Source organism: Ovis aries, chromosome 1, assembly GCF_016772045.2.
Source record: "Ovis aries strain OAR_USU_Benz2616 breed Rambouillet chromosome 1, ARS-UI_Ramb_v3.0, whole genome shotgun sequence".
NCBI classification, from domain to species: Eukaryota; Metazoa; Chordata; class Mammalia; order Artiodactyla; family Bovidae; genus Ovis; species Ovis aries.
Genome location: NC_056054.1, coordinates 191486581 through 191512041, shown reverse-complemented (window position 1 = coordinate 191512041; position 25461 = coordinate 191486581). Strand labels below are relative to the sequence as shown.

At 38.5% G+C, this 25461-nt stretch overlaps 1 protein-coding gene across 7 annotated transcripts in view; it reads left to right on the top strand.

Moving 5' to 3' along the window:
- Positions 1 to 24016, top strand: part of TFRC (transferrin receptor) — a 146369-nt gene extending 122353 nt beyond the window's left edge. For 6 of the 7 annotated variants that reach the window (XM_042232713.2, XM_042232722.1, XM_027956961.2 and 3 more), the window contains exons 3-19: positions 23 to 233; positions 736 to 946; positions 3276 to 3425; positions 4021 to 4129; positions 8090 to 8203; positions 9848 to 9946; positions 10301 to 10440; positions 12104 to 12261; positions 12971 to 13090; positions 14652 to 14737; positions 14954 to 15017; positions 15968 to 16035; positions 17034 to 17092; positions 17623 to 17704; positions 19251 to 19472; positions 20298 to 20438; positions 21000 to 24016. In XM_042232713.2, coding sequence (XP_042088647.2) covers positions 23 to 233; positions 736 to 946; positions 3276 to 3425; positions 4021 to 4129; positions 8090 to 8203; positions 9848 to 9946; positions 10301 to 10440; positions 12104 to 12261; positions 12971 to 13090; positions 14652 to 14737; positions 14954 to 15017; positions 15968 to 16035; positions 17034 to 17092; positions 17623 to 17704; positions 19251 to 19472; positions 20298 to 20438; positions 21000 to 21242 — 2277 coding nt within the window. In that variant the 3' untranslated portion in view covers positions 21243 to 24016. Of the gene's footprint in view, positions 1 to 22; positions 234 to 735; positions 947 to 3275; positions 3426 to 4020; positions 4130 to 8089; positions 8204 to 9847; positions 9947 to 10300; positions 10441 to 12103; positions 12262 to 12970; positions 13091 to 14651; positions 14738 to 14953; positions 15018 to 15967; positions 16036 to 17033; positions 17093 to 17622; positions 17705 to 19250; positions 19473 to 20297; positions 20439 to 20999 lie in introns of those variants that run through there. The other variant, XM_060418994.1, reaches the window with a different exon arrangement.
- The last annotated feature ends 1445 nt before the right edge of the window (positions 24017 to 25461 follow it).

Genomic DNA, 25461 nt, shown 5'->3' with positions numbered 1-25461 from the left:
TTCTTTCTTTTTTAAATCTCAGTTTGGTGGAGAACCATTGTCATATACCAGGTTTAGTCTGGCTCGGCAAGTAGATGGTGATAACAGTCATGTGGAGATGAAATTAGCTGCGGATGAAGAAGAAAATGTTGACAGTAACATGAGGGGTAACCAAACCAGTATCACAAAACCGAAAAGGTTAAATGGATATATCTGCTACGGGATCATTGCTGTAATCATCTTTTTCTTGATTGGTAAGAACAGCCATTCAAAACTTTAAAAATTCCTTGTCATCAACTCTAGGAAGTTTGTTCATCCAGCTCAGCGAACATTTATGTAGTGCATTGTGCAAGATACTAGGAATACAGTGATGCCTAAGATTTTACACCTGCCTTTGAGGTTAGCTTGGTGGGAGAAGAGCAACACAGGAATCATTTCCGGGTAATGTGCAAATGTTACACTAGAAATTTGCAGGTTATTTGTAGCATAGATGCTGGACCTGAGGATTCACAGAAGGCTTCTGGGAAGAAAAGTTACCTTTGCTTTAAAAAGCTAACTGTTTAAAATGAAATTATTATATAATAGATTGAATGGTTTAAAATAGACAAAGCTGAGATGTGTTATTTACTTTCAGATGCCTTATAGTTTAATTAATGCCAGCATTTTCAAAGGATAACTGAAAATATTAACAGTTCTTACAGGAACAGAGTATAAATGAAATTCTTTGAGTTCAGCTCTGAAACTTTTTATCCTTAGGATTTATGATTGGCTACTTGGGCTATTGTAAACGTGTGGAACCACAAGGTGATTGTGCGAAACAGGCAGGAACACAGCCTTCATGCCCAGAGGAGACAGAAGCTTTCGAACCCGAAGAGCAGCTCCCTGGAGTGCCTCGCATATTCTGGGCAGACCTCAAATCAGCGCTGTCAGACAGACTGGATGCCATAGACTTTACCAGGGCCATCAAGTAAGCCTGAGCTGCTTCACAAGTTCAACCTCAGTGCCTAAACAAATACTATTAGGTGCCATGGAATAGAACAAGGGTGATAGTCTAGAGGAAAAGCTGTTTAGAATAGGCAAGACATTTTCAGTTAAAGGGTAGTCAAAGTGAAAGTGTTAGTTGCTCAGTTGTGTCCATTCTTTGTGACCCCATGGGTTGTAGCCCACCAGGCTTCTCTGTCTGTGGAATTCTCGAGGCAAGAATACTGGAGTGGGTAGCCATTCCTTTCTCCAGGGGATCTTCCCAAACCAGGGATCGAACTCAGGTCTCCCGCATTGCAGGCAGATTCTCCCCCGCCCACCCCCCGCCTTTTTTTTTTAAAAAAAGAAAATTCATAGGCTCTTGGTCTTTTTGTCATATGGTTCTTTGTAGCCTGTTGCTTGCTGTCAGACTTTGTTCTTCTCTGATTTTCCATCTCATCCCCCTGTAAGTCAAGCTGAGCCCTGCTCAGTTCAGTCGCTCAGTGTGTCCGACTCTTTGCGACCCCATGAATCGCAGCACACCAGGCCTCCCTGTCCATCACCATCTCCCGGAGTTCACTCAGACTCAAGTCCATCGAGTCCGTGATGCCATCCAGCCATCTTATCCTCGGTCGTCCCCTTCTCCTCCTGCCCCCTATCCCTCCCAGCATCAGAGTCCTTTCCAATGAGTCAACTCTTCACATGAGGTGGCCAAAGTACTGGAGTTTCAGCTTTAGCATCATTCCTTCCAAAGAAGTCCCAGGGTTGATCTCTGATCTTCAGAATGGACTGGTTGGATCTCCTTGCAGTCCAAGGGACTCTCAAGAGTCTTCTCCAACACCACAGTTCAAAAGCATCAGTTCTTCAGCGCTCGGCCTTCTTCACAGTCCAACTCTCACATCCATACATGATCACTGGAAAAACCATAGCCTTGACTAGACGGACCTTAGTCGGCAAAGTAATGTCTCTGCTTTTGAATATATGTCTAGGTTGGTCATAAGTTTTCTTCCAAGGAGTAAGCATCTTTTAATTTCATGGCTGCAGTCACCATCTGCAGTGATTTTGGAGCCCCCCAAAATAAAGTCTGACACTGTTTCCACTGTTTCCGTATCTATTTCCCATGAAGTGATGGGACCAGATGCCATGATCTTCGTTTTCTGAATGTTGAGCTTTAAGCCAACTTTTTCGCTCTCCTCTTTCACTTTCATCAAGAGGCTTTTTAGTTCCTCTTCACTTTCTGCCATAAGGGTGGTGTCATCTGCATATGTGAGGTTATTGATATTTCTCCCGGCAATCTTGATTCCAGCTTATACTTCTTCCAGTCTGGCATTTCTCATGATGTACTCTGCATAGAAGTTAAATAAGCAGGGTGACAATATACAGCCTGATGTACTCCTTTTCAGTTCTAACTGTTGCTTCCTGACCTGCATATAAATTTCTCAAGAGGCAGGTTAGGTGGTCTGGTATTCCCATCTGTTTCAGAGTTTTCCACAGTTTATTGTGATCCACACAGTTCTGCCACTATCCATAAAGGGGTCCGCAGCTTTTTTCATCCTCTAGCTCAGGACTAACTGACAGCCCAAGTCTCAAGTATTTCTTGATTTCTTCTGGTTCTTACTCAACCCATACCCTAAGAAGTGTCCTTCAGGTTTCTGTCGTTAGACTTTTCTTTTTTTGGCTGCACTGGGTCTTAAATGCTGCGTGCACAGGCTTTCTTTAGTTGGAGTGAGTAAAGGCTGCTCATCTTTTACCTTTCGTTAACCCCGAATAGTTTCAATGGGACAATAATTCTTTTGGTCTTAAATGAGAAATCTTGGCATTTATACTTCTTCTGGTGAATATTTTTGTGTGTACTGTACACTAGGCATTATGGATAAAGTGAGGGTGAGGCTATAGTCTCAAAAAAGATTATATAACTAATGTGATGTTTGTATTTACAAAGAGTCATGAGATCAAAATGAAGAGGAGTTTTGCTTCTGGGATATTCAGAATGCTTCAAGAAGTGAAATTGAAGCTGTATGTCTTGAATTCACCAACAGTAACTCTGTCTTTCATTTTGCTTACAGCAGATCTTATGGAAACTACTCACTCCCCTAAAATTACCCTAAGCAGATATATAGGGATGAGGCTTTACAGTAGATAAAGAGGTTTAATTTCTTCAAATATAGATGCCTTTTTTCCCCTCCTCTTCTAAGCTTGTCTCTATCTGGTTAATCCAGAATTTTGGGTCACAGTTGTTTTATTGAGTTATGCTTTTAAGGCAACTTGCTTGATACTTGAGTTCAGTGTTTAAGTTAAGCTTTAGTTCATTTAACAGTGAGTTTTTTCCCCTCCAGGATGCTGAATGAAAATTCTTATGTCCCACGTGAGGCTGGATCTCAAAAAGATAGCAGTTTGGCTTTTTATATTGAAAGTCAATTACGTGACTATAAACTCGACAAAGTCTGGCATGATGAACATTTTGTTAAGATTCAGGTCAAAGGCAGGTATGTTGAAAGATGGTAACCTCATTTTATAGAATTAGCTATTCTCAGGTGTGCTAATTATTGTCTGACTCTTTGTGACCCTATGGACTGTAGCCCACCAGGTTCCTCTGTCCATGGAATTCTCCAGGCAAGAATACTGGAGTGGGTAGCCACTCCTACTATCTTGCCGGGTAGGATCTTCCCGACCTAGGGATTGAACCTGGGTCCCTGCATTCCAGGTGGCCTCGTTACCATCTGAGCCGCCAGGGGAGCCCTAATTATAGCAAAAATGAGTCGATTTGTCATGTCCGACTCTTTGCAACTCTATGGACTGTAGCCTACCAGGCTCCTCAATCCATGGGATTTTTCTAGGCAAGAATACTGGAGTGGGTTGCCATTTCCTTCTCCAGGGTATCTTCCCGACCTAGGGATTGAACCCAGGTCTCCCACATTGTAGGCAGACGCTTTTACCATCTGAGCTACCAGGGAAGCCCCAATTATAGCAAAGACCTTCAAAATGAATGCATGTCAAATGCTAAATGTATTAAATTCATTTAATTTTTTCTCAAAGATGCCTTCGCTTCATTTTCCCTTAACCTTTTTTTTTTTCTCGCAGTTCTCAAAACTCGGTGTCTATAGTGAGTACAAGTGGTGACGGCAGTCAGGCATACTCAGTGGAAAATCCTGAGGGTTACGTGGCATATAGTAAGGCTGCGACAGTTACTGTGAGTAAGGCAAAGCCATGCATGAGACTTTTTCCCCTGTTGAATAGCTCGCAAACTCATTGTCTTTCCTGTTCTTAGTATAAGTTTACTTGTAAAATGTAGCTGGTCATGGGATATTTTTGTTCTCATCCCTCCTATGCCACAGTTAAAATCCCGAGTCCTCAGCTTGGTCGGCAAGGCCCTAAGTAATTCTACTGCACTGCTCTTCACTCACTCTGCTGTGGCCACTCTCACCTCCCTGCTGTTCCTCAAACACTCTGACTCAAACATGCTCCCACCTCAAGGCCTTTATAGATCGCTTTTCCCTTTGTCTGTCCCACTCCTCCCTTAAATATCAGCATGGCTTCTTCCCTCCCATTGCACTGGAGTCTCTTCTCCAGCATTTCCTCCCTAGGGAATTCTTCTTTGATTATCTTATCAAAAATGTCCTTCCTCCAGTCCCTTCTCCTTACCCTGTAAGTACAGAGCCTGACATTATTCACTTGTTTCCACACTAGAATGTAAGCTACACAAAGGGCTAGGGGTTAGTTTCATTTTCTGCTATGTCACAGAGCCTCGGACAGTGCCTGACACATGCTGGTATTTACTGAATGAATTCATGTATCAGATTCACCCTTATGTGGAGGCAGATATAAATAACCATCTTGGCTGGAGTCTAATGTTAGTTTGATGCTTTAATGCTTGATCTTTAAAAATTTAGGCAACTTTGGCCAAACTACTATAGAAGTTGAAAAACAGCTAGCTAGATCTATCTAGGTTTTTTAGGTTAAAAACCACATATTTATATGCCAGAGTCTTATCTGAAGACTGTCTTCTGAGCCAAATGAAGTTTCATGGTTGTTCTCTGTCTTCCTGGTTGCCTGTGCTCTATCACTTTAACTGGCCACCCACAAGCCAGTGTTTTGGAGGTAGGTAGTGATAGTTTACGGTCACAATGGCGGATTCCTGATCTCTGAAGAAGATTTAGCTTTGGGACCAGGGACCAGGCTTGATCACTCAAGACCTTTTGTGTGGCAGAAGTTTTATGACAGTAAAAAAGGACAGACAAAGCTACTGACATAGACATCAGAAGAGGACAGAGCGTCCGCACTCGCTAGTGGTATCAAGGCCTTATATATGTTTACCAGACCCACTCCCACAACATGCATCTTAAATTAACAAGGTTAGAACTAACAATAGAGAGGTCTTACCTGACCCATTCTCATAACATAAGTCTTAATATAACAAGATAACCGAGATACAGAGCTTAAGGAAAAACATAGCCTTGAGCAAGATGAGCTTTGTTGTGTAATCATTCAGTTCAGTTCAGTTCAGTTAGAGCAGTCCTGTCCGTCTCTTTGTGACCCCATGAATTGCAGCACGCCAGGCCTCCCTGTCCATCACCAACTCCCGGAGTTCACTCAGACTCGCATTCATCGAGTCGATGATGCCATCTAGCCATCTCATCCTCTGTCGTCCCCTTCTCCTGCCCCCAATCCCTCCCAGCATCAGGGTCTTTTCCAATGAGTCAACTCTTTGCATGAGCAAAGTACTGGAGTTTCAGCTTTAGCATCATTTCTTCCAAAGAACACCCAGGACTGATCTCCTTTAGAATGGACTGGTTGGATCTCCTTGCAGTACAAGGAACTCTCAAGAATCTTCTCCAACACCACAGTTCAAAAGCATCAATTCTTCGGTGCTCAGCTTTCTTCACAGTCCAACTCTCACATCCATACATGACCACTGGAAGAACCACAGCCTTGACTAGATGGACCTACGTTGGCAAAATGATGTCTCTGCTTTTCAATATGCTGTCTAGGTTGGTCATAAGTTTTCTTCCAAGGAGTAAGCGTCTTTTCATTTCATGGCTGCAGTCACCATCTGCAGTGATTTTCAAGCCCCCCCAAATAAAGTCTGACACTGTTTCCACTGTTTCCCCATCTATTTGCCATGAAGTGGTGGGACCAGATGCCATGATCTTCATTTTCTCAATGTTGAGCTTTAAGCCAACTTTTTCACTCTCGTCTTTCACTTTCATCGGGAGGCTTTTTAGTTCCTCTTCACTTTCTGCCATAAGGGTGGTGTCATCTGCATATCTGAGGTTATTGATATTTCTCCCCGCAATCTTGATTCCAGCTTGTGCTTCTTCCAGCCCAGTGTTTCTCATGATGTACTCTGCATAGAAGTTAAATAAGCAGGGTGACAATATACAGCCTTGACATACTCCTTTTCCTATTTGGAACCAGTCTGTTGTTCCATGTCCAGTTCTAACTGTTGCTTCCTGACCTGCATGTAGGTTTCTCAAGAGGCTGGTCAGGTGGTCTGGTATTCCCGTCTCTTTCAGAATTTCCCACAGTTTATTGTGTAATCATTAGCTCTGGGAAAAATATTTTATGTGACTAAGACTAAGGAATGTAGAAAAAGTTTGTCCTTTTCTTCTCCTCAAGAGACCCCCTGGGTGCCCTGGATGCCTTATCAGCCTACATAAGAATGAACTCTCTCAGTACGTAGTTCTGTTAAAGAATGTGGAGAGGATTGGTTCACCTGAATGCTATCTGTGTTTAGATATTTGGTTGTTAATGTCAGTTTATTCATCTGAACTCTGAAAGAATTTAGGAGTATTATGATGACAACTTAACATCTAAAAGTTGATCTCTGCAAGTTTATTCTATTCTAAAACAACTTTTGGATGGATTTATTATCACAACTTTCAGTTAATTCTTATGTCCTCAGTTATCTGCAGTTCAAGTGTAGGAACATTATGTAATTGGTTCTGCCTTGGCTAGTCTACAGTGTTTTTATTGATAGATATCGGTTTGGTTAAGCATATTTTATTATCCTTTCTGTTTCCTGAAAATATCTGAAGCAATGTAAATTAACATAAACAGTCAATGTTAATTAAATGAAAGGTATCATAAGGTAATGAAAGATATGAATATTTAGTTTAGTTCAGTCACTCAGTCCTGTCCGACTCTTTGTGACCGTGTGAACTGCAGCACGCCAGGCATCCCTGTCCATCACCAACTCCCGGAGTCCACCCAAACCTATGTCCATTGAGTCAGTGATGCCATTCAACCATCTCATCCTCTGTCGTCCCCTTCTCCTCCTGCCCTCAATCTCTCCCAGCATCAGGGTCTTTTCCAGTGAGTCAGCCCTTCACATCAGGTGGCCAACATATTGGAGTTTCATCTTCAACATCAGTCCTTCCAATGAACACCCAGGACTGATCTCGTTTAGGGTGGACTAGTTGGATCTCCTTGCAGTCCAAGGAACTCTCAAGAGTTTTCTCCAACACCATAGTTCAAAAACATAAATTCTTTGGCCCCAGCTTTCTTCACAGTCCAACTCTCACATCCACACGTGACCACTGGAAAAACCATAGCCTTAACTAGACGGACCTTTGTTGACAAAGTGATGTCTCTGCCTTTTAATATGCTGTCTAGGTTGGTCATAACTTTCTTCCAAGGAGTAAGCGTCTTAATTTTGTGGCTGCAATCACTATCTACAGTGATTTTGGAGCCCCAAAAAATAAAGTCGGCCACTGTTTCCCCATCTATTTTCCATAAAGTGATGGGACCAGATGCTATGATCTTCGTTTTCTGAATGTTGAGCTTTAAGCCAAATTTTTCACTCTCCTCTTGGAGACCAGAAATCTTGACTTCATTCCTGTTAACCCTGAACACTTTTTTAAAAAAGAAATTTATGTATTTGGTTGTGCTGGGTCTTAGTTGTGATATGTGGGATCTAGTTCCCCAGTCAGGGATCAAACCCAGGCCCCCTGCATTGAGAGTGCAGAGTCTTAGCCACTGGACCACCAGGGAAGTCCCTGACCGCTTCTGACTTTAGAACTCTGATACTTTTTCTAGGCCTTGGCCTTCTTTTTCCTCTCTCTCTTGAGTTTGATCTGTAAAATATTTGGTGGCAGACTCTGTCATTGTTCTAATACCATAATGCTCACTGAGTCTAATGTCTTTATCCTAGGGCAAACTGGTCCATGCTAATTTTGGCACTAAACAGGACTTTGAGGATTTAAATATGCCTGTGAATGGATCTTTAGTGATTGTAAGAGCTGGAAAAATCACTTTTGCTGAAAAGGTGAGTATGAGGTATTAAATATATGAAATCATTTTATAGCTAAATGATATTGTTAATTTTCTTACATTCTGAAAACCATCAGTCGTAAACTCTCATACCTGATAATATAATTTATTAAAGTACTCTACAAATCAAATAAGTTCCTGTTATCTAAAGTTATAGGATACTTCTGAAACTGGCATATCTACTTGGAGTACTTTGCAATAATTGTTCTCCAGGAAAAATGCAGTTATGAGAAATGCTTAAGTGAAAGAGATTTAAATTGTGTAACCAAGTTATATATATATATAAAACCAAGGTTTATGTGTGTATATACACACATACATTCTCTCTCACTCTCTCTATATATTAATATATATGATTCAGTTACAACTGTTTTATAAAAAGGAAAATTAAAAGTCACCTATACAAGGGCTTAGAATGGAAAGACAGTGGTTGTTTTGGAAGGGTTTTTATTATTTATATTTTGAATTCTCTTTAAGAGTTAGTTAAGCTTTATTGTGCAACCACATTGGTGTGGAAGTGTTTGTTACTTTTTCAATTGATGTATAATCCATTTACCATAAAATTTACTCTTTAAAGTATACTGTTCAGTTTTTAGTATATACGCAGGTTGTACAACTACCATCATGATCTAATTCCCGCATATTTTCATTATATCCTAAAGATGCCCTATACCATTTTCAGTTACTTCCCATTCTTCCCTCCTCCTAGTCCCTGGCAATCACTAATCTACTCTGTTGCTATGGATTTGCCTCTTTTGGACATTTTATATGAGCAGAACCATACAATATTTTGCCTCTTTTGATTGGCTTCTTCTCACTTCGCATAATGTTTTCAAGGTTCATCCATGTGTACCATGAATCAGCACTTCATTTCTTTTTCTGACTGAATAGTATTTGATGTAAAGATATACCACATTTTGCTTGTTTATTTGTCAGTTGACAGACATTTGGGCTGTGTCTACTTGCTGGTTTTATGAATAATGCTACAATAAACATTCATTTATATGTTTTAGGTGAATAGATATTTCTGATTATCATGTGTGTCTACCTAGGAGTGAGATTGCTGGGTCGTATGGTAACTCTATGTTTAGCTTTTGGAGTATATAACATTTTTGGAAATGACAACATTTTAGAAATGGAAGAGAGATTAGTGGTTGCCAAAAGTTGAGGGTGAAAACAAATGGCAACTGGAAGAATCTTTGTGGTGTTAAAACTGGTTGTTTGGTATTTTGATTGATTGTTTAGAACTTAATACATACAAACACATAAATGAGTACAAGTAAAACTGGGGCAGTCTGAATGATATATGTAGATTGTATGGTATCAATGTTAGTATTCAGGCTGTTAGTTCTGCAGACTTTGACTAAAAGAAAACTGGGCAAAGTTTACAGTGGATCTCTATTATTTCTTAAAACTACAAATGAATCGACAGTTATCTTGTAAACATTTCCGTTAATTTCTTTAAAAAAGTTAAATTTTAAGGCAAGTATTTTTTCCTATGCATGTTAGCTATTGAAACGTTGGAAGTATTGGTGTAGTCTGCTGTAGCCCTTTGTCTTTCAGTATATGTTCAGTATGTATTCTTTTAATTTTTGTTGATTAGATCTTCATTTTCTGAGCTTTATGTGTTTTTCTTTAGGTGGCAAATGCTGAAAGTTTAAATGCAATTGGTGTCTTGATATACATGGACCATAGTAAATTTCCCATTGTTAACGCAAATCTTCCAGTGTTTGGACATGTGAGTTTTTATTTCTTGACTAAATAAGTTACTGGCTTCTACAGATTGATGCTGGGTTCCATCTACATTAATAGCAATAGAGCTATGCCTTCCTTAAATACTTTTTTCGCCCTTGGAGAATTTTAGCAGTAAGTGAGAAGACGAATTGCATGACTTTGAAACCTAATTATTACTTATTGCTAAAAATACTTTACCAATAGTACCTTGAATTAAGAATTTGACGTATGCCATTATAGTTGTACATATACTCAGACTTTCAGACTATAAATGTAGGTTATAGCCTCATACAGAATTTGAATCTTATAGGGATTTCTTGAATAAATGTGTGAGCTAATTACTCTTTTGTTTTACTAGGCTCATCTGGGAACAGGTGACCCTTACACACCTGGATTCCCTTCTTTTAATCACACTCAATTTCCACCATCTCAGTCATCAGGATTGCCAAACATACCTGTCCAAACAATTTCCAGAGCCGGTGCAGAAAGGCTATTTCAGTAAGTTCTTATTTGAAAGCCATCTTGCAAGGTCAAGTTTTATGATTAGGGAGAAATAATAATCTGTTGATTTGATAAAATCTTAAAACAATTGGCTGTAATTTTCCACATGTTGGGTCTTTGGGGGATGGTTAGCTGTTAACTTGATGTATGTAAAAATGAAATTTTTCCTCTATAAAGTGATCTTAATAGGCATTCGATTCATTAAACTTGAAGAGACCTTGTTCAGTCCACCCAGTGAATTTCTTGTGTAATATTGTTGGCATACCTTCTGCTTGAGTACTTCCTGTGGTTAAAGCATTTTGTTACCTATGGCAACATTCAGTTATTGGAGAAGATCTTTTAGAATTTGTATTGGGCTGAAATCTTATTCCCTGGAATATCCATTAGTTCTGGACTTTCTTTTTTAGCAACAGAATGCTTTGTTTCCTTGTCTGTAGATTGAATATCCTCAGTTCTCATGACAGTTTCCCAGATGCTTTATAGTCATAATTAGCCCATCTGGATATCCTCCCTAGGGTACTAGTATTTCTGTTTAAAAATAGAAGCCAGGCTGGTTAGAGTACATGTCATTAATTTTTATCTTGATCTGGATATATCCCCTCATATTGGCAGGGGATGTTAGTCTATTTTCAAACATTCATGTGAGCATTTATTTGCTATGTGACATAGAATAAGTTACTATAACCACATTGGTGATGTTTGACGTAATTGTATAGCTGAAGTGTATTCTACTTAGCAGGATTACTGATATCAAATAAAGAGCCATCTACATGCAAGGACTTTATATATGACTATTAATAATGTGTCTAAGAGGTTTTTGTAATAGGTGATTATTTTTGACTAAAACCAAACTTAGAATCAGCTACTTCTTCCTACTACCTACAAGCCTTTCCTAATCTGTGAAGCCAGCCCTTTATCTTGTTCTTACATACTGGGGAGTTAATAATGTTTTGACTTATTTATGTAAGTAAGCTCTTTTTGAGCAGTCATTATTTGGATAACACATGCGGAATCAGAAGGGGGAAGCTATCTAACTATAAGAGCATGAGAGTATTCTTTCATAACTGAAATAAGAATGTATACTTGCCTTGTTGGGCTTTCCTTGTGACTTAGCTGGTAAAGGATCCGCCTGCAATGTGGGAGACCTGGGTTTGATCCCTGGGTTGGGAAGATCCTCTGGAAAGGGAAAGGCTACCCACTCCAGTATTCTGTCCTGGAGAGTTCCATGGACTGTATATGTATAGTCCGTGGGGTCTCGGAGTTGGACACAACTGAGCGGCTCTTACTTTCACTTTTCACTTTCACTTGCCTTGTTAGTGGAGAGTTAGGAAACATGAGAATGTATTAATGCACCTTTATAGATAAAGACTTCATTTTTAATCCATCTTGGAGTCTATTTAAAATGTAAATTATAGCTATTCTCTGGCAGAAACACATATATCAGGTGGGATAGGCAATTTTTTAAAAATTCATTAAACTAGGAAGCAACTCATAATTTTCAAATGACTGCGTACAGATGAGAGTAAACACAAGTGTTTGGTCACTAGTGAGTAATTTTGTGTGTTCTATTTGTCCTCTTAACCTCGAAAGTCACTGGTTTTGTAAACCTAGAGGAAGATAACAGTAACTCAGAACTCTGATCTCTACTTTCTGTTTCTAGAAATATGCAAGGAGATTGTCCTCGAACTTGGGGAACAGACTCTTCATGTAAGCTGGTATCATCACAGGATAAAAATGTGAAACTTAGTGTGAACAATGTGCTGAAGGAGATAAGAATTTTTAACGTCTTTGGAGTTATTAAGGGCTTTGAAGAACTAGGTAAAGATCCTTGGGGACTTTTTGTTTGGTTTTCCTCACTAAAGATGTGGCTAGAGGGAGCGAGGGCAGGAGGGCTGACTGGGCTTAGTTTCTTGAAATGCTAAACCATATCTGTCCTAAAGTGAACTAAAGTTCAAGTGCCAGCTTTAGTAGGAGGTAATAACAGCCTAGAAAGTGAACTTCTTGAACTGACCATTGTGCCTAGGAAATCTCTTTTTAAGTTATTAAATAGACCAGAGGTAAGCAAATTTCTTCTTAAGGGAGCAAATGATAGACATGTTGTAGGCCAAACAGTCTCCATTGCAACTCTTCAACTCTGCCACTGCAGCATGAACTCAGCCATGGACAATATTAATGAATGGGCCCACAGGCTATAGTTTGCCACTCTATCTGTTTGCCATCAAATAGTCATATATCATTTGGTAAGGAAAGCCCTTGGACTTCAGTGCTTACTAGACAGTTAGCGAGCACAAATAAGTAGGCAGTGAGTAACCTTAATTAGTAATGCAGAAAAAAGAGATTAGTATTATCATATGAATGTTTAATCCCTGGAGTCCTAAGTCAGATCTGAAGTAAGGATCTCTTACCCTTACTACATATACTACATTTTTTACCCTTCTACTAATGTGCTTATTCTAGACTTCACTATTAGAAAACAGTTTAAAAGCTGTTTGAATAATTTATCTTTTTTTTTTTTTTTTAAATTAAGATCGCTATATTATAGTAGGGGCCCAGAGGGATGCCTGGGGTCCTGGAGCTGCAAAGTCCAGTGTAGGAACAAGTCTGCTATTGACACTTGCCCGGATACTTTCCGATATGGTCTTAAAAGGTAGAGTACAAATTTTGAGAACTTGAGCATCTATGTACTGTGCTTCTAAATGTCATAATGTGCTTTGCTCACTTTGTTATGGTTCACTTGTGCTGGGCCCTAGGATCCAAAGATTCAAGAATGTGATGGGGGTTTGTATGTGTGGGTGGCTGGATATAAGAGTGGCAAGTACCATGGGAGAAAGGCTTAAAAGTAAGCCTTTGTTACATAAACATTCCTTAAAGTTTATTTTCTTTATTTATTTTTGGCTGTGCTGGGTCTTCATTGCTGCACAGGCTTTCTCTATTTGAGACAACTGGGGGCTACTCTTTGTTGAAGTGTGTAGACTTCTTATTGCCGTGGCTTCTCTTGTTGCAAAGCATAGGCCCTAGGACTTGGGGCTTCAGTAGCCACAGCAAATGAGCTCAGTAGTTGCAGCTCCTGGGCACTAGATCGCAGGCTCAATAGTTGTAGCACACGAGCTTAGCTGCTCTGCGGCATGTGGGAGCTTCCTAGACCAGAGATTGAACCTGAATCTTCTGCATTGGCAGGCGGATTCTTTACCACTGAGCCAACAGGGAATCCCTAGACCCTGAATTCATAAGTACAAAGTAGGTTGTCTTTTGTTGTATCTGCCTTTGACTTTGAAACAGTTTTCTGTGCAGTGTCTTCATCGCACTGGGAATCATGAGCTTCCCTGAGACACTGAAAAGCATTGTATTGGGCCCTAAATTCTCTTTGACATATCCAGAATGATACCGCAAATCTAACATGGTCCCTAAGGAATCTGTTTGAAAGCAAGCAGTGTCATACCTCTGCACTGTTTTATAGTTTGATTATAGAATGATAATATATAACTTTATAAATAAATAAAATATTCTGTATTTGATTTGTAAGTATATTATATAGTATATGTATATGTAAGAAAGGCTCACTTTCAAGCCTTTGTCATTTGGTACTCGCCACTCTTTTATATCGACCCACCCACACATGCAAACCCCCATCACAGTCTTGAATCTTTGGGTCCTAGGGCAAGTTGCAGTGCTTAACTCATATACAAAAGTAAGTTAATGCAGAAAAAGATGTACCCGGGGGAGGGGGAGGAGTGGAGTGGAGGGTAGTGGCCCATAAAAGCCCCAAAGGAGCTATCATTAATTTCTCTGAAAACTCACTCTTTCCTAAACTTAATTTGTGAGTTTTAATTCTATCTCAAATATTTGTTTTTAAAGTAATCTGGTATTTTAAGTTACTTCTAGGCAAATCGTTTTCAAAGAAGATACTTTGGTTGTGATTTCAAATAGCTCTTGGTCTGGAAGTTATGGGACTCAAAGAATGGAATGTAGGAGTGAGGTCTAGTAAGCTGGTCCCTACTGTATACTTAAGGTCTTATTTGCAAATGATCTCCTATTACTTTTAACATTTATTTCTATTTCTTCTTTTGGTTCTTTTCACTTGGGGCCTCAAAAGGAAAAGAAATAGTTTTGAATCTGTAGTCTGTAACCTGAAATTCCTGATGCATCTTAAGTCAGTTACCAACTTGTAACCTTTCCCAAGATAGAACTAACTTTTTGTTGTCTCTTAGGTCAGTTTAAACCCAGCAGAAGCATTGTCTTTGCCAGCTGGAGTGGTGGAGACTTTGGAGCTGTTGGTGCCACCGAATGGCTAGAGGTATTATCTATATCTCATCCATGCCCAGAATGGGCCTCCCACTTGTAATTGCTTATCTTCCAAAAACCATACTCTTTTAGATTTGTTGTATCATTTTTTACCTTTGTATATTTAGTTTCAATAAAATCCAAACTTAAACAGAAATCCCTAATAATAGCTCTGTCGGTGATAACTGGATCAATACATACTAGTACATTCGTATTTTTCCTTTTCCAGGGATACCTTTCCTCATTGCATTTAAAGGCTTTCACTTATATTAATCTGGATAAAGCTGTTGTTGGTAAGTGTCTTTTCTTTAGTATCTTTTAATGATAAATTTATAAACTACTTATAATATTGAAGAAAGCTTTCTAAAGCAGTACTTGTTATTTTTTTACAGTCTACACTGGACATAGCCAGATCAAAAGATTGACATAGCTTTCTCTTAAATAATACATTAAGTTATATGGGTGTGAAATGCCTTGCCTAGAGCAGTGGTTCTTTACGTGGTCCCAGATCAGCAGCAGCAGGATCACTTGGGATCGTGAGAAATGCAAAATTTCAAGCCCTACCCTAGACCTTTTGAACCAGAATCTGGACCGTGCCACCCAGCAAACTGTTCAAACAAGTGCTCTGGGTGATTATGATGCACTACAGTTTGAGAACCACTAGTTACCTACTTTGGACCAGGAGGAAATAAACCATACCAATAGAATGGTACTTCTGGAGACTAATTCACAACTTGCTAGATTGTGGCTTCATGGATAGAAATATAAGATAATCAAACTTCTGAAAGAGTCTGGTGTTACTAAAAATACAGATGTAGCCAGTGGATGAAGTGGAAAGTAATGAAATGTCTATTTGGGGAAGAAAAAGGAAGGAGTTACAATTAAACTAAATTTTATTAGTCATTATTGCTGTTTTACCTTTGCAACAAAATGTATTGAATATAACAAGCTTGCTGTAGCTAATAGATGACCGCCCTAACATGGGTGAGCCAAAAAGTTACAAAAATACAAATCCTTAACATTAAATATGCAAACTCAAGGACTAAGAGCTTCAGTTGAATGAAATTTGGTGTTTAGCAGTCACTCCAGAGCTTGACTCCTCAACCACCTTTTTGTCTAATTCATAAAGAGGGATAGTTGTTGTATATGCCGTCAATCTAGGTTATTGTCCTCCTGTTTGCCAAGTAGTTTTAGCTGTAGAAGTAGTAGTGTGCAAACTGCTTGACTGTTAATCTCTTTGCAGGTTCTACCAATTTCAAAGTTTCTGCCAGTCCGCTGTTGTATTCACTTATTGAGAAAATCATGAAAGATGTGAGTATATCCTTGATCATGAAAGTGTAATGAAAGTTAGACAAAATATTAGGATGACAAACATTTATATTGAACTGTAGGTGTCTGTGAGAGTTGTCTAGAGTCAGAATGTTAAGGATGGGTTCAGTTCAGTTCAGTTGCTCAGTCGTGTCCTACTCTTTGCGACCCCATGAATCGCAGCACACCAGGCCTCCCTGTCCATCACCAACTCCCGGAGTTCACTCAGACTCATGTCCATCGAGTCAGTGATGCCATCCAGCCATCTCATTCTCTGCCGTCCCCTTCTCCTCCTGCCCCCAATCCCTCCCAGCATCAGAGTCTTTTCCAATGAGTCAACTCTTCGCATGAGGTGGCCAAAGTACTGGAGTTTCAGCTTTAGCATCATTCCTTCCAAAGAAATCCCAGGGCTCGTCTCCTTCAGAATGGATTAAATGAACTTAGACCATACCTGAGACTTAAATAAGAAAGCCAGATGAAATACTCATTGAATAAAAACAGACATATGAATGACTATAGTTTTGAATGAGCAGGGAAAAAACATATTGGAGTGATTAAAGCTGGAGACGAAAAAGGGTCAGGGAACTTGACCTTGATTCCATGGGAAACTGGGGAGTTACTATAGGGTCTCCCAGCAGGGCAGTAATGTGTCTGCAGATTAGGCTGGCAGTAGTATAAAATGTGTTGGAAGGAAGAAACTAGGAAGAAGATAGTAGGCAGAACATAAAGGCTAATAAGCACTGTTAAAACTGGGTGAAGCCCCCTTTAAAACGTTAAAAAGGAAAACTTTTTTTCTCATAACTAAAAGAACTAACAGCACAAGCCTAGAAGGAATAACTTCAGAAATTATGGATTGTTTTAACTGTTTAAAGAAATTTTTTTCAAGATGATATAATGAAAAATTTAATGTTTTAAATAAATGTTTATAGAGAAAAATGTTAGTGACTAGTCAGAATGAATAAATCCAGAAAGGTTCATTTTAATCATAATTTATTTTACAGGTGAAACATCCACTTACTGGGCTGTCTCTGTATCGGGACAGCAACTGGATCAGCAAAGTGTAAGTTGAGAAAGGTGAATGAATAGCTAACAGGAAAGCAGGGTCACTCAATAAATAGCACCTACTATGTCCATTCAAGGTTTTTCTTTTTTTTAAACCAGGATGCCCTTTTATTAGTTTATAATGAAAAAGTAAGTATCCCCAAAGATGAAGTATTCCAGATCCTTAGTCTTTTCCTATAGAAGACCTAACCTAATCTCAGGCTGTGTGGTAAACACAAGCATAGCAAGAAGAACCAACTCAGAGGCTTCCAAATGGCATGGCTATAAGCTGTCTGTGAAAGTGAAGTCGCTCTGTCATGTCTGACTTTGCACTCCCCCCATCCATGGGATTCTCCAGGCAAGAATACTGGAGTGGGTTGCCATTTCCTTCTCCAGGGCATTCGAGGTTTAAACATAACCTAGCATTGAGTTTACCTGTACCTGGAAAGATTCAGTTTAAGAATTTACTTGAGGGTAGGATAGGGGTGCATGTAGCATAGTCTATTCTTTAGAAAACTTTCTAAAGATACTTTTTGGCTCTTCTTGTAGGAAGAAACTTTCTTTGGATAATGCTGCTTTCCCTTTCCTTGCGTATTCTGGAATCCCAGCAGTCTCTTTCTGTTTTTGTGAGGTAAGTCTGAAGAATGGTACAGCACTATATCTTAGATCTTCTTTGGTCAGTTTTGAGACCAAGTTTCCTAGAATGCTTAGTATGTATTGAGAAATTATACATGTGCAGTTACTGTAATCTTCCTTATTGTCAGTCTTAACATAGAATTTTAATCTCAGCTTAGTTAGCATTTGAGTTTATTTGCTAAAACTTCTTCAGTTATATAGAATGACTTTTAATAACAAGGCTGTCTATTGGAGAGTGCAAGTATAGAATATTTCCTTCAAACAAAGTTCTACTGGATAATGCTGTTCTTGATGCCTGTTGAAATATGATTGTAGATGTTTGTCCCGAGATGTTAGTTAGTCTCTTAGGCAGGGATTATAGATAAAAGCACGAAAAAAAAAAAAGTCGAGCTTTTTAAGGGACAGAACTTTGAACTGACCAAGTTGTTGGAAAACCAAGATTGGCTTGGTACAAGAGCCAATTAGAAGACACTGAAATCCAGGCAGACTGAAAATGAAGGCCTCTGTGTTGGAGTTGAAAAACTAGCTCTGTAGCAGGCTCTTTCAAGGTGTGAAGAGATACCAGAGTTCTTAACAGAGGTTCAGGGTAGAAACTGCTAACTTTGGCATCAAATCGTTGACCCAATAGAGGCCAGGTCCTTACTAGACTTCTTCCCACTGGGTGTTTTAGCCTGGGATTAGGACAGAAAAAGTGAGGAAGTGATGAAAGGTGTGGATTTAGAGATTAACATAGCTGGATTTCCCCTAACTTTCTGCTAGATCAGTTGTATGAATGGTATTGAAATATTAGGTCATGATGTCTATTTAGTACCCTAGGAGGAACTGAGTGTCAGGTCCCAGGGTTGAGGAAATTTATGGATGATCTCTGTTGACCTCCAGAAGTCTTTTTTTTTTTTTAAGCTGTTCAGAGGTATAGGTAATACCTATACAAATAACATACATACCTATACAGATGTATATGTGACACATACAGATAAGCATGTACAGTCTGAAAGTTAAGGACTGAGGTCAAACCAAAGGACTGCCAATGAGATTGTCACCAAGGACAGTGGTAGAGTTGAAGAAATAGTTACCAAAGTTGTCCAGTGAAAGTAGAGAGTTCTTGTGAGTGTCTCGTCAGAAAGGTAGCATGAATGGATGAAAGGCAGCATGAATGCATGATGGGAAAGAAGGTAAATTTTTGGCTAAAGGTAACACTTTATATTGAAAGTACATTTCAGGCATGCTCTCCTCTTCTCTCATGCCAGACTTCTCAGGGAGACAAGAACAAGGATACAACCTGTTCCGGCTACAGATCCATTCAGGGTCTGTGATGTGATAAACAGGGATTCAGTACAGCTTAGGAGAAAGTAAAATCATTCCAGGAGTAGGTTAGGTTCAGAGGAACAAGCAAAAGCTGTATCTTCTGAAAGTAGTGGATAGGAGATAAAGTTGGAGAAGGAATATATTAGAAGCAAAGGAAGAATTATAGTTACTGTTACCTTGATGGGGGAAACTAGAATGTGAAGCTCCTCGTCTTATAACCCACCTTTGTTTCCCAGGACACAGATTACCCTTATTTAGACACTCCCATGGACACCTATGAGACATTGAACGGAGAAGTTCCTCAGCTGAACAGAGTGGCACGTGCAGCAGCAGAAGTGGCTGGTCAGCTTGTGATGAAACTTACCCATGGTGTCGAGCTGGACCTGAACTATGAGATGTATAATGACGAAATACTTCGTTTTGTGAAGGAAATGAACCTATTCAGAGCAGACATAAGGGTAAGCACTAATTAAATCAGGTTCCTACTGGCAAAGTATCAAACAGTCTGAAGAATACTCTTTAGCTATTCCTGGGGAACAGGACAGGTAGCCAAAGTATGTTTTAAAGTGCACTGAAGTATAATTTTGCGTAGAATCCACAATTCACTTGAGAGGAAGCTCAGAGACTGCAGTACATAGGACAGACCACAGCAGGTGTTTAAGAGTCTACAACAGTGTTACCTCATTCATCTGAAACAATTCTCTCATTCACGTATTCCTAGCACCCCATAAAGAGGCTGGATGTAAACCATATGAAGATCTCAACTATGAACTTTTAAGTTTGGGCCACAAATACTTTTCAGAGATCACATGGGTGGAGAGAGGAACGTAGCCAGTGGGTTTATTTAGTGTTGATCCTTTTTGTCGAATATTCAAAGTTTTGATAAAACCAAATTAATATTAATGAGTGGCTTTTGTAGTACCAGAAGGCAATTCAACAGATCCCTTAAATAAAGTAAATCACTGATAACCGAATCTTAATTATAAGGATTGGCTTTCTTGAAACTTGAAACTAATTGTAACTGATCAGAAACTGGGAGGTAAGAATGGATAATAGTACTATTTGCTGAGCTTAAATATGAGTACGTTACTTAGCCTATAGAGCCTGGAACCTTGTATACAATATGTTTATATCTAGCTTTTGCTGACTTGAGCTTGTTTTTGAGTCTTGCCCCCTTTTATCAGAATCATTTCAGTTACTACACCTAAATTTAGAAAGGTATGTAGAATAACACCCTTAGAAATATAACGTCTAATAGTGACTTTCATGTCTTTCTGTTTCAGGATATGGGTCTGAATATGCAGTGGCTGTATTCTGCTCGTGGAGACTTCTTCCGTGCTACATCTAGACTAACTACGGATTATAAGAATGCTGAGAAAACAGACAGATCTGTGATGAGGGAGATCAATGACCGTATCATGAAAGTACGTAATCCTTAGAAAAAGAGGAATTCCAGTTTGTTCATTTCTAATTGGTAAATCTTGTGTTTCTAAAAAGTAAATTTTATAATTCTAGGCGCCTGGAATCCTTTCCCACTTTAGAATTCAGCACAAATTTTAAAAAAGATCTAAAGCTATATAAACTATAAACTAAAGCTATATAAACTATCTAAACTGAAAATACAGAAGACATTTGACCTAGTATTAGTTTTTTTAGGCTCTAAAATCATTTTAAAGAAAGGATCAGTAATGATTTTCATCTGTCATTTTCTCTGTATTTCTGTTTAATTCAGCCCTTAGCTGTTTTATTGTAGTGGAAACTTCCGTATGGAGGCTCCAACCAAAAAAGGAACAAAAAACAACCCAGTGCAGTTAGAGTTTACAAAGGAATTGACATTAGAAGATTAGTAGCTTGGTTCTCAACATTCTTAAAATTCAGGGAAATTTAAACATGCAAGTGAGAATGATGGTGGTTTTACTATATCAGGTCGTTTTCTCACGGCAAACGCTGTAGCATTGTGTAAGGTCTATGTTTTGTTTCCGTAGGTGGAATATCACCTCCTCTCACCCTATGTGTCTCCAAGAGAGTTTCCTTTCCGACACATCTTCTGGGGCTCTGGCTCTCACACTCTGTCAGCTTTACTGGAGCACTTGAAGCTGCGTAAGAAACTTAATGGTGCTTTTAATCAAACACTGTTGGAAAACCAGTTGGCTCTGGCAACTTGGACTATTCAGGGAGCTGCAAATGCCCTCTCTGGAGACATCTGGGACATTGACAACGAATTTTAAATGTGACACCCAAAACTTAATACGAGAACATCAGGGTAGTGTGGTTTCTAGACTTATATTGGTTATGCTAAATTTTCAGTAGGGCTAAAAAACTAATATTAAAAATCTACCCAGTCTTGGTACTATTAGATGTTGGTCTTTAGGCAGCAGCTTTTAATACAGGGTAGGTACTTGCATTTCTAGTTAAATTGAATAATTTTTTAAAATGTTCACAGTAGAATATTTTCTGTGATTATCTCTAGACTTTTTAGTGCTTTGTAATGGTAACTGCCTCTTTCCTGTCATAGTTCTGAAAAAGTCAGAACCAGTTATGTGAACTGTTGGTCTAAATCCTAAGGACGTGAGCTGGTTATCTTTTGAGTTGGAGGAGGAAGGTAGCTCAGAGTGATCTTCCATCTTCATTTGATGCTAGACAGACACCAGGCTGTAAGGCTTTACTCTCCACGTGGGGTCTCTGCCTTCTGTAAGGATTTAGCTGGTTTCCACCTCTGAAAGTGGAACAGTTCACTTTCAGAAGAGATGGGACATGTTTTCTTGCCAATGAGGTCTGAAATAGAGGGCCTTCAGCTGCATAAAACGAGGTTCAACTGTTTGTCACAGGAGTAAGGCCTTAATGTGGCAACCTCAAGATTATCTATGAAAAGAGGAGACCAGAAAGCCAAAGACCTAGTATATTTTATTTTCCTCTATCCCTTGTCCCATAAATCTTTGTTAGTTTTTTGTTTTCACTTATTCCAAGGTATTTTGAAAGAGAACCAGGTTTTAGGTGTTTAATTTCAAACTCAATTTATCAGACTTTAGAGAACACAATGCCAAATTTTGGCCAAAGTGTTAATTTTTTGGAAAAGCTTCCTGTCATTTTGGCACTGAGATATTTATTGTTTATTTATCAGTGACAGAGTTCACTATAAATGGTGGGTTTTTTTTTAATAGAAGATAATTATCGGAAGCAGTGCCTTCCATAATTATGACAGTTATACTGTCGTTTTGTTTTTTTTTTTTTAATAAAAGCAGCATCTGCTAATAAAACCCAACAGATACTGGAAGTTTTGCACTTGTGGTCAACACTTAAGGGTGTTAAAAAATAACCGCAAGCCAAATAAAATTATAAAACTCAGTCTTGAGAATTAAATTTAATTAGTGGTTGCTAATCAAGTTAAACTTCTATTTAGCTAACCAGATAAAACTGGCAGTTCTACTAAATGCAGTGAATTGTGACCAAGTTATAAATTAATGTCACTTAAAAGCTGTGGTTGTATTCATACATGCAAAATTTTACAGTTCAATTTCTCTAAGATGTAACTTCAATTTGAATTTTGCAAAATTTCCAGTACCTTTTCACAAACCTAACTCACATTATCGGGAGCAGTGTCTTCCATAATGTATAAAGAACATGGTAGTTTTTGCCTACCACAGTGTCTGTATCGGAGACAGTGATCTCCATATGTTACACTAAGGGTGTACGTAATTATCGGGAACAGTGTTTCCCATAATTTTCTTCATGCAATGACATCTTCAAAGCTTGAAGATCGTTAGTATCTAACATGTATTCCCAGCTCCCTATAATTCTCTATCTTTTAGTTTTAGTTGCAGAAACATTTTGTGGTCATTAGCATTTGGTGGCTAACTTCAACCACTGTAAAATAAAACTACTTCCTTCAAGGTTCTTTGTTTTTAAACCTAATGTGTTTTGTTATATTTGTGGTCTCTCCAGGCCTTCTGTTAGGCAGGATAGTAGCATACATTTATAATGTTTGCTGTTTCCAGGTGAATTTAACTTTATCCCCTTATTTGCATGTTATCTCCTATAAACGTAGTTCACACAAGTTTGAATCCAGAATTAACCTTTTAGCTTATAGCAGTAGAAACTTGTACCAGAGTTTGGGGGGGAGGGGCAACTGCAGGGTTGAGGGAGGTAAAGTTTGCTAAAAGGTCTTTGATCATGTCTCCCCAACCATCAGTATTTGGTGGTTATAAGTTAAACGTAGACATGAACAAGTAAGTTTGAGACCACATCAGTTAGGACTTTTTTTTCTACTCACTCATTTTTATTATAAACCTGATAATCAGCTGTTTGTTCTAAGGCAGTTCAATACTGTCACCTAAAAAAAAATTCATAGGGTAATCTTAAGATTCTTAAATTTAGTGTCATTTATGTAAATTAAAATAGATCTAGATTAATATAGCCTCACTGATTTGACTATTCAGTCTGTTTCAGTCTTCCAGTGTTTTATCTTGAACTGATACTTAGTGTAAGTGAAAAGGTCAGAGTTGGGATTCCTGGTTTGAGTATCATGCTTTGTCATTTTAATGAAAGTTCAGTGACTTCAAGGCATATTATGAATAACGGGTATACATTTTACAGCAGTAAATTTCTTCAGAAAATTTTTCTGTAGTTAGGATTAAGTTATTTGCAATCAAACAAGTCATTATGTGGTAAGGGGCTTAATATTCCTGGAAGAAATGGATATCTGACTAATGCCAACCAGCTGGTCAGATTTTTTCGGTTTTAGATGTCACATGTATTTTGAAGATAAAAGGATAAAATGAGGGAGCTTTGTCATGATTCACTATTCTAGAACTTGCATGACCTTTATTGTGTATCCTCTGGAATGTTGTTGAAATTTTAGTTTACTAAAAATAGTGTATTAGCCAGTTTACTGCTCAGCTGTATGTTTGTGAACAAGTGATATGCCCTTAAAATTGTATACAATCTGGTATGTGCAACAATGTGGAGATTCCTCAAATGATTTAATAAAATGCTTGAACACTGAGTTGTCGTTTTATTAGATTTCACTTAGGTTCCCAGTAAAACTGAGCGGAAAGTACAGAGTTCCCATATACTCCCTGCCTGCACACCATCCCCATCCCAGTTTCTTTGATTAGCAATACTCTGAGAGTGCCCCACCCCCACCAAATACATTTGTTATAATCAGGGACTCTATCTTGACACATCATTATCCTCCAAAGTCCATAGTTTACATTAAGATTCACTCTTGGTGGTTTACATTCTATGGGTTTGGACAAATGTATAATGATATATTTACCGTTACAGTACAATACAGGATAATGTTACTGCCCTTAGTATCCTGTTCTACCTCTTCAGCTTCCCTTCCCAGTAACCTCTGGCAACCACTGATAATTTTTAGCGTTTCCATAGTTTTGCCTCTTCCAGAATGGCATGTATTGGGTTGGCCAAAAAGTTCATTCAGGTTTTTCCATTACATCTTAGGGAATCATACGGTTCATTCAATGCAGCTTTTTCAGATTGGCTTATTTCAGTTAGTAATATGCATTTAAGCTTCCTCTGTCTTTTCATAGCTTGATAGCTTGTTTATTTTTAGTGCTGAATAATATTCCATTGTCTGATGTAACAGTTTATTTCTCCATTCACCTACCAAAGAACATCTTTGTTGCTTCTAAATTTGGGCCATTATGAATAAAGACATGTACAGGTGTTTATGTGGACATTGAGTTTTCAGTTCATTTGGGTAAATACCAAGGAATGCAATTGCTGGATCATATGGTAAGAGTATCTTTTTGTAAGAAACTTCTAAAATGTCTTCCAAAGTCACTGTGCCATTTTGCATTCCCACTAGCAGAGAATGAGAGTTCCCGCTACACCACATCCTAGGCAGCATTTGGTGGTGTCAAGTGTTTTGGATTTTGGCCATTCTAGTAGGTATGTAGTGGTGTTTCATTTTAATTTGTATTTCCCAAATGCTGAGACGTTGAGCATCTTTTCATGGTTTTATTTACCAAGTGTATGTCTTTGGTGAAGTGTCCAGATTTTTTGCTCCTAATTTAAGCAGGTTGTTTGTTCTCTTATTGTTGAGTTTTAAGATTTTTTTTTCTTTTGGTGTATTTTAGATAACAGTCCTTTATCAGATATGAGTTTTACAAATATTTTTCCCCCAGTTTGTGGTTGTCTTTTTATTCTCTTGAAAGTATCTTTGCAGAGCAAAAGTTTTTAATTTTAATGACATCCAGTTTATCAGTTATTTCTTCCATGTATCACCAAACCCATCTAGATTTTCCCCTATGTTATCTTCTTGGAGTTTTATAGTTTTCCATATAAAGGATTTTTGTAAAGAATATATGGTTTATTCATTTTTTTGCATATGGATGTCCATTTGGTCATTGGTTTTCATTAAGAACACTCTAACAGGTCACATCATTTGCAAGTATTTTTTCCCATTTTGTAGGTTGTCTTTTTGTT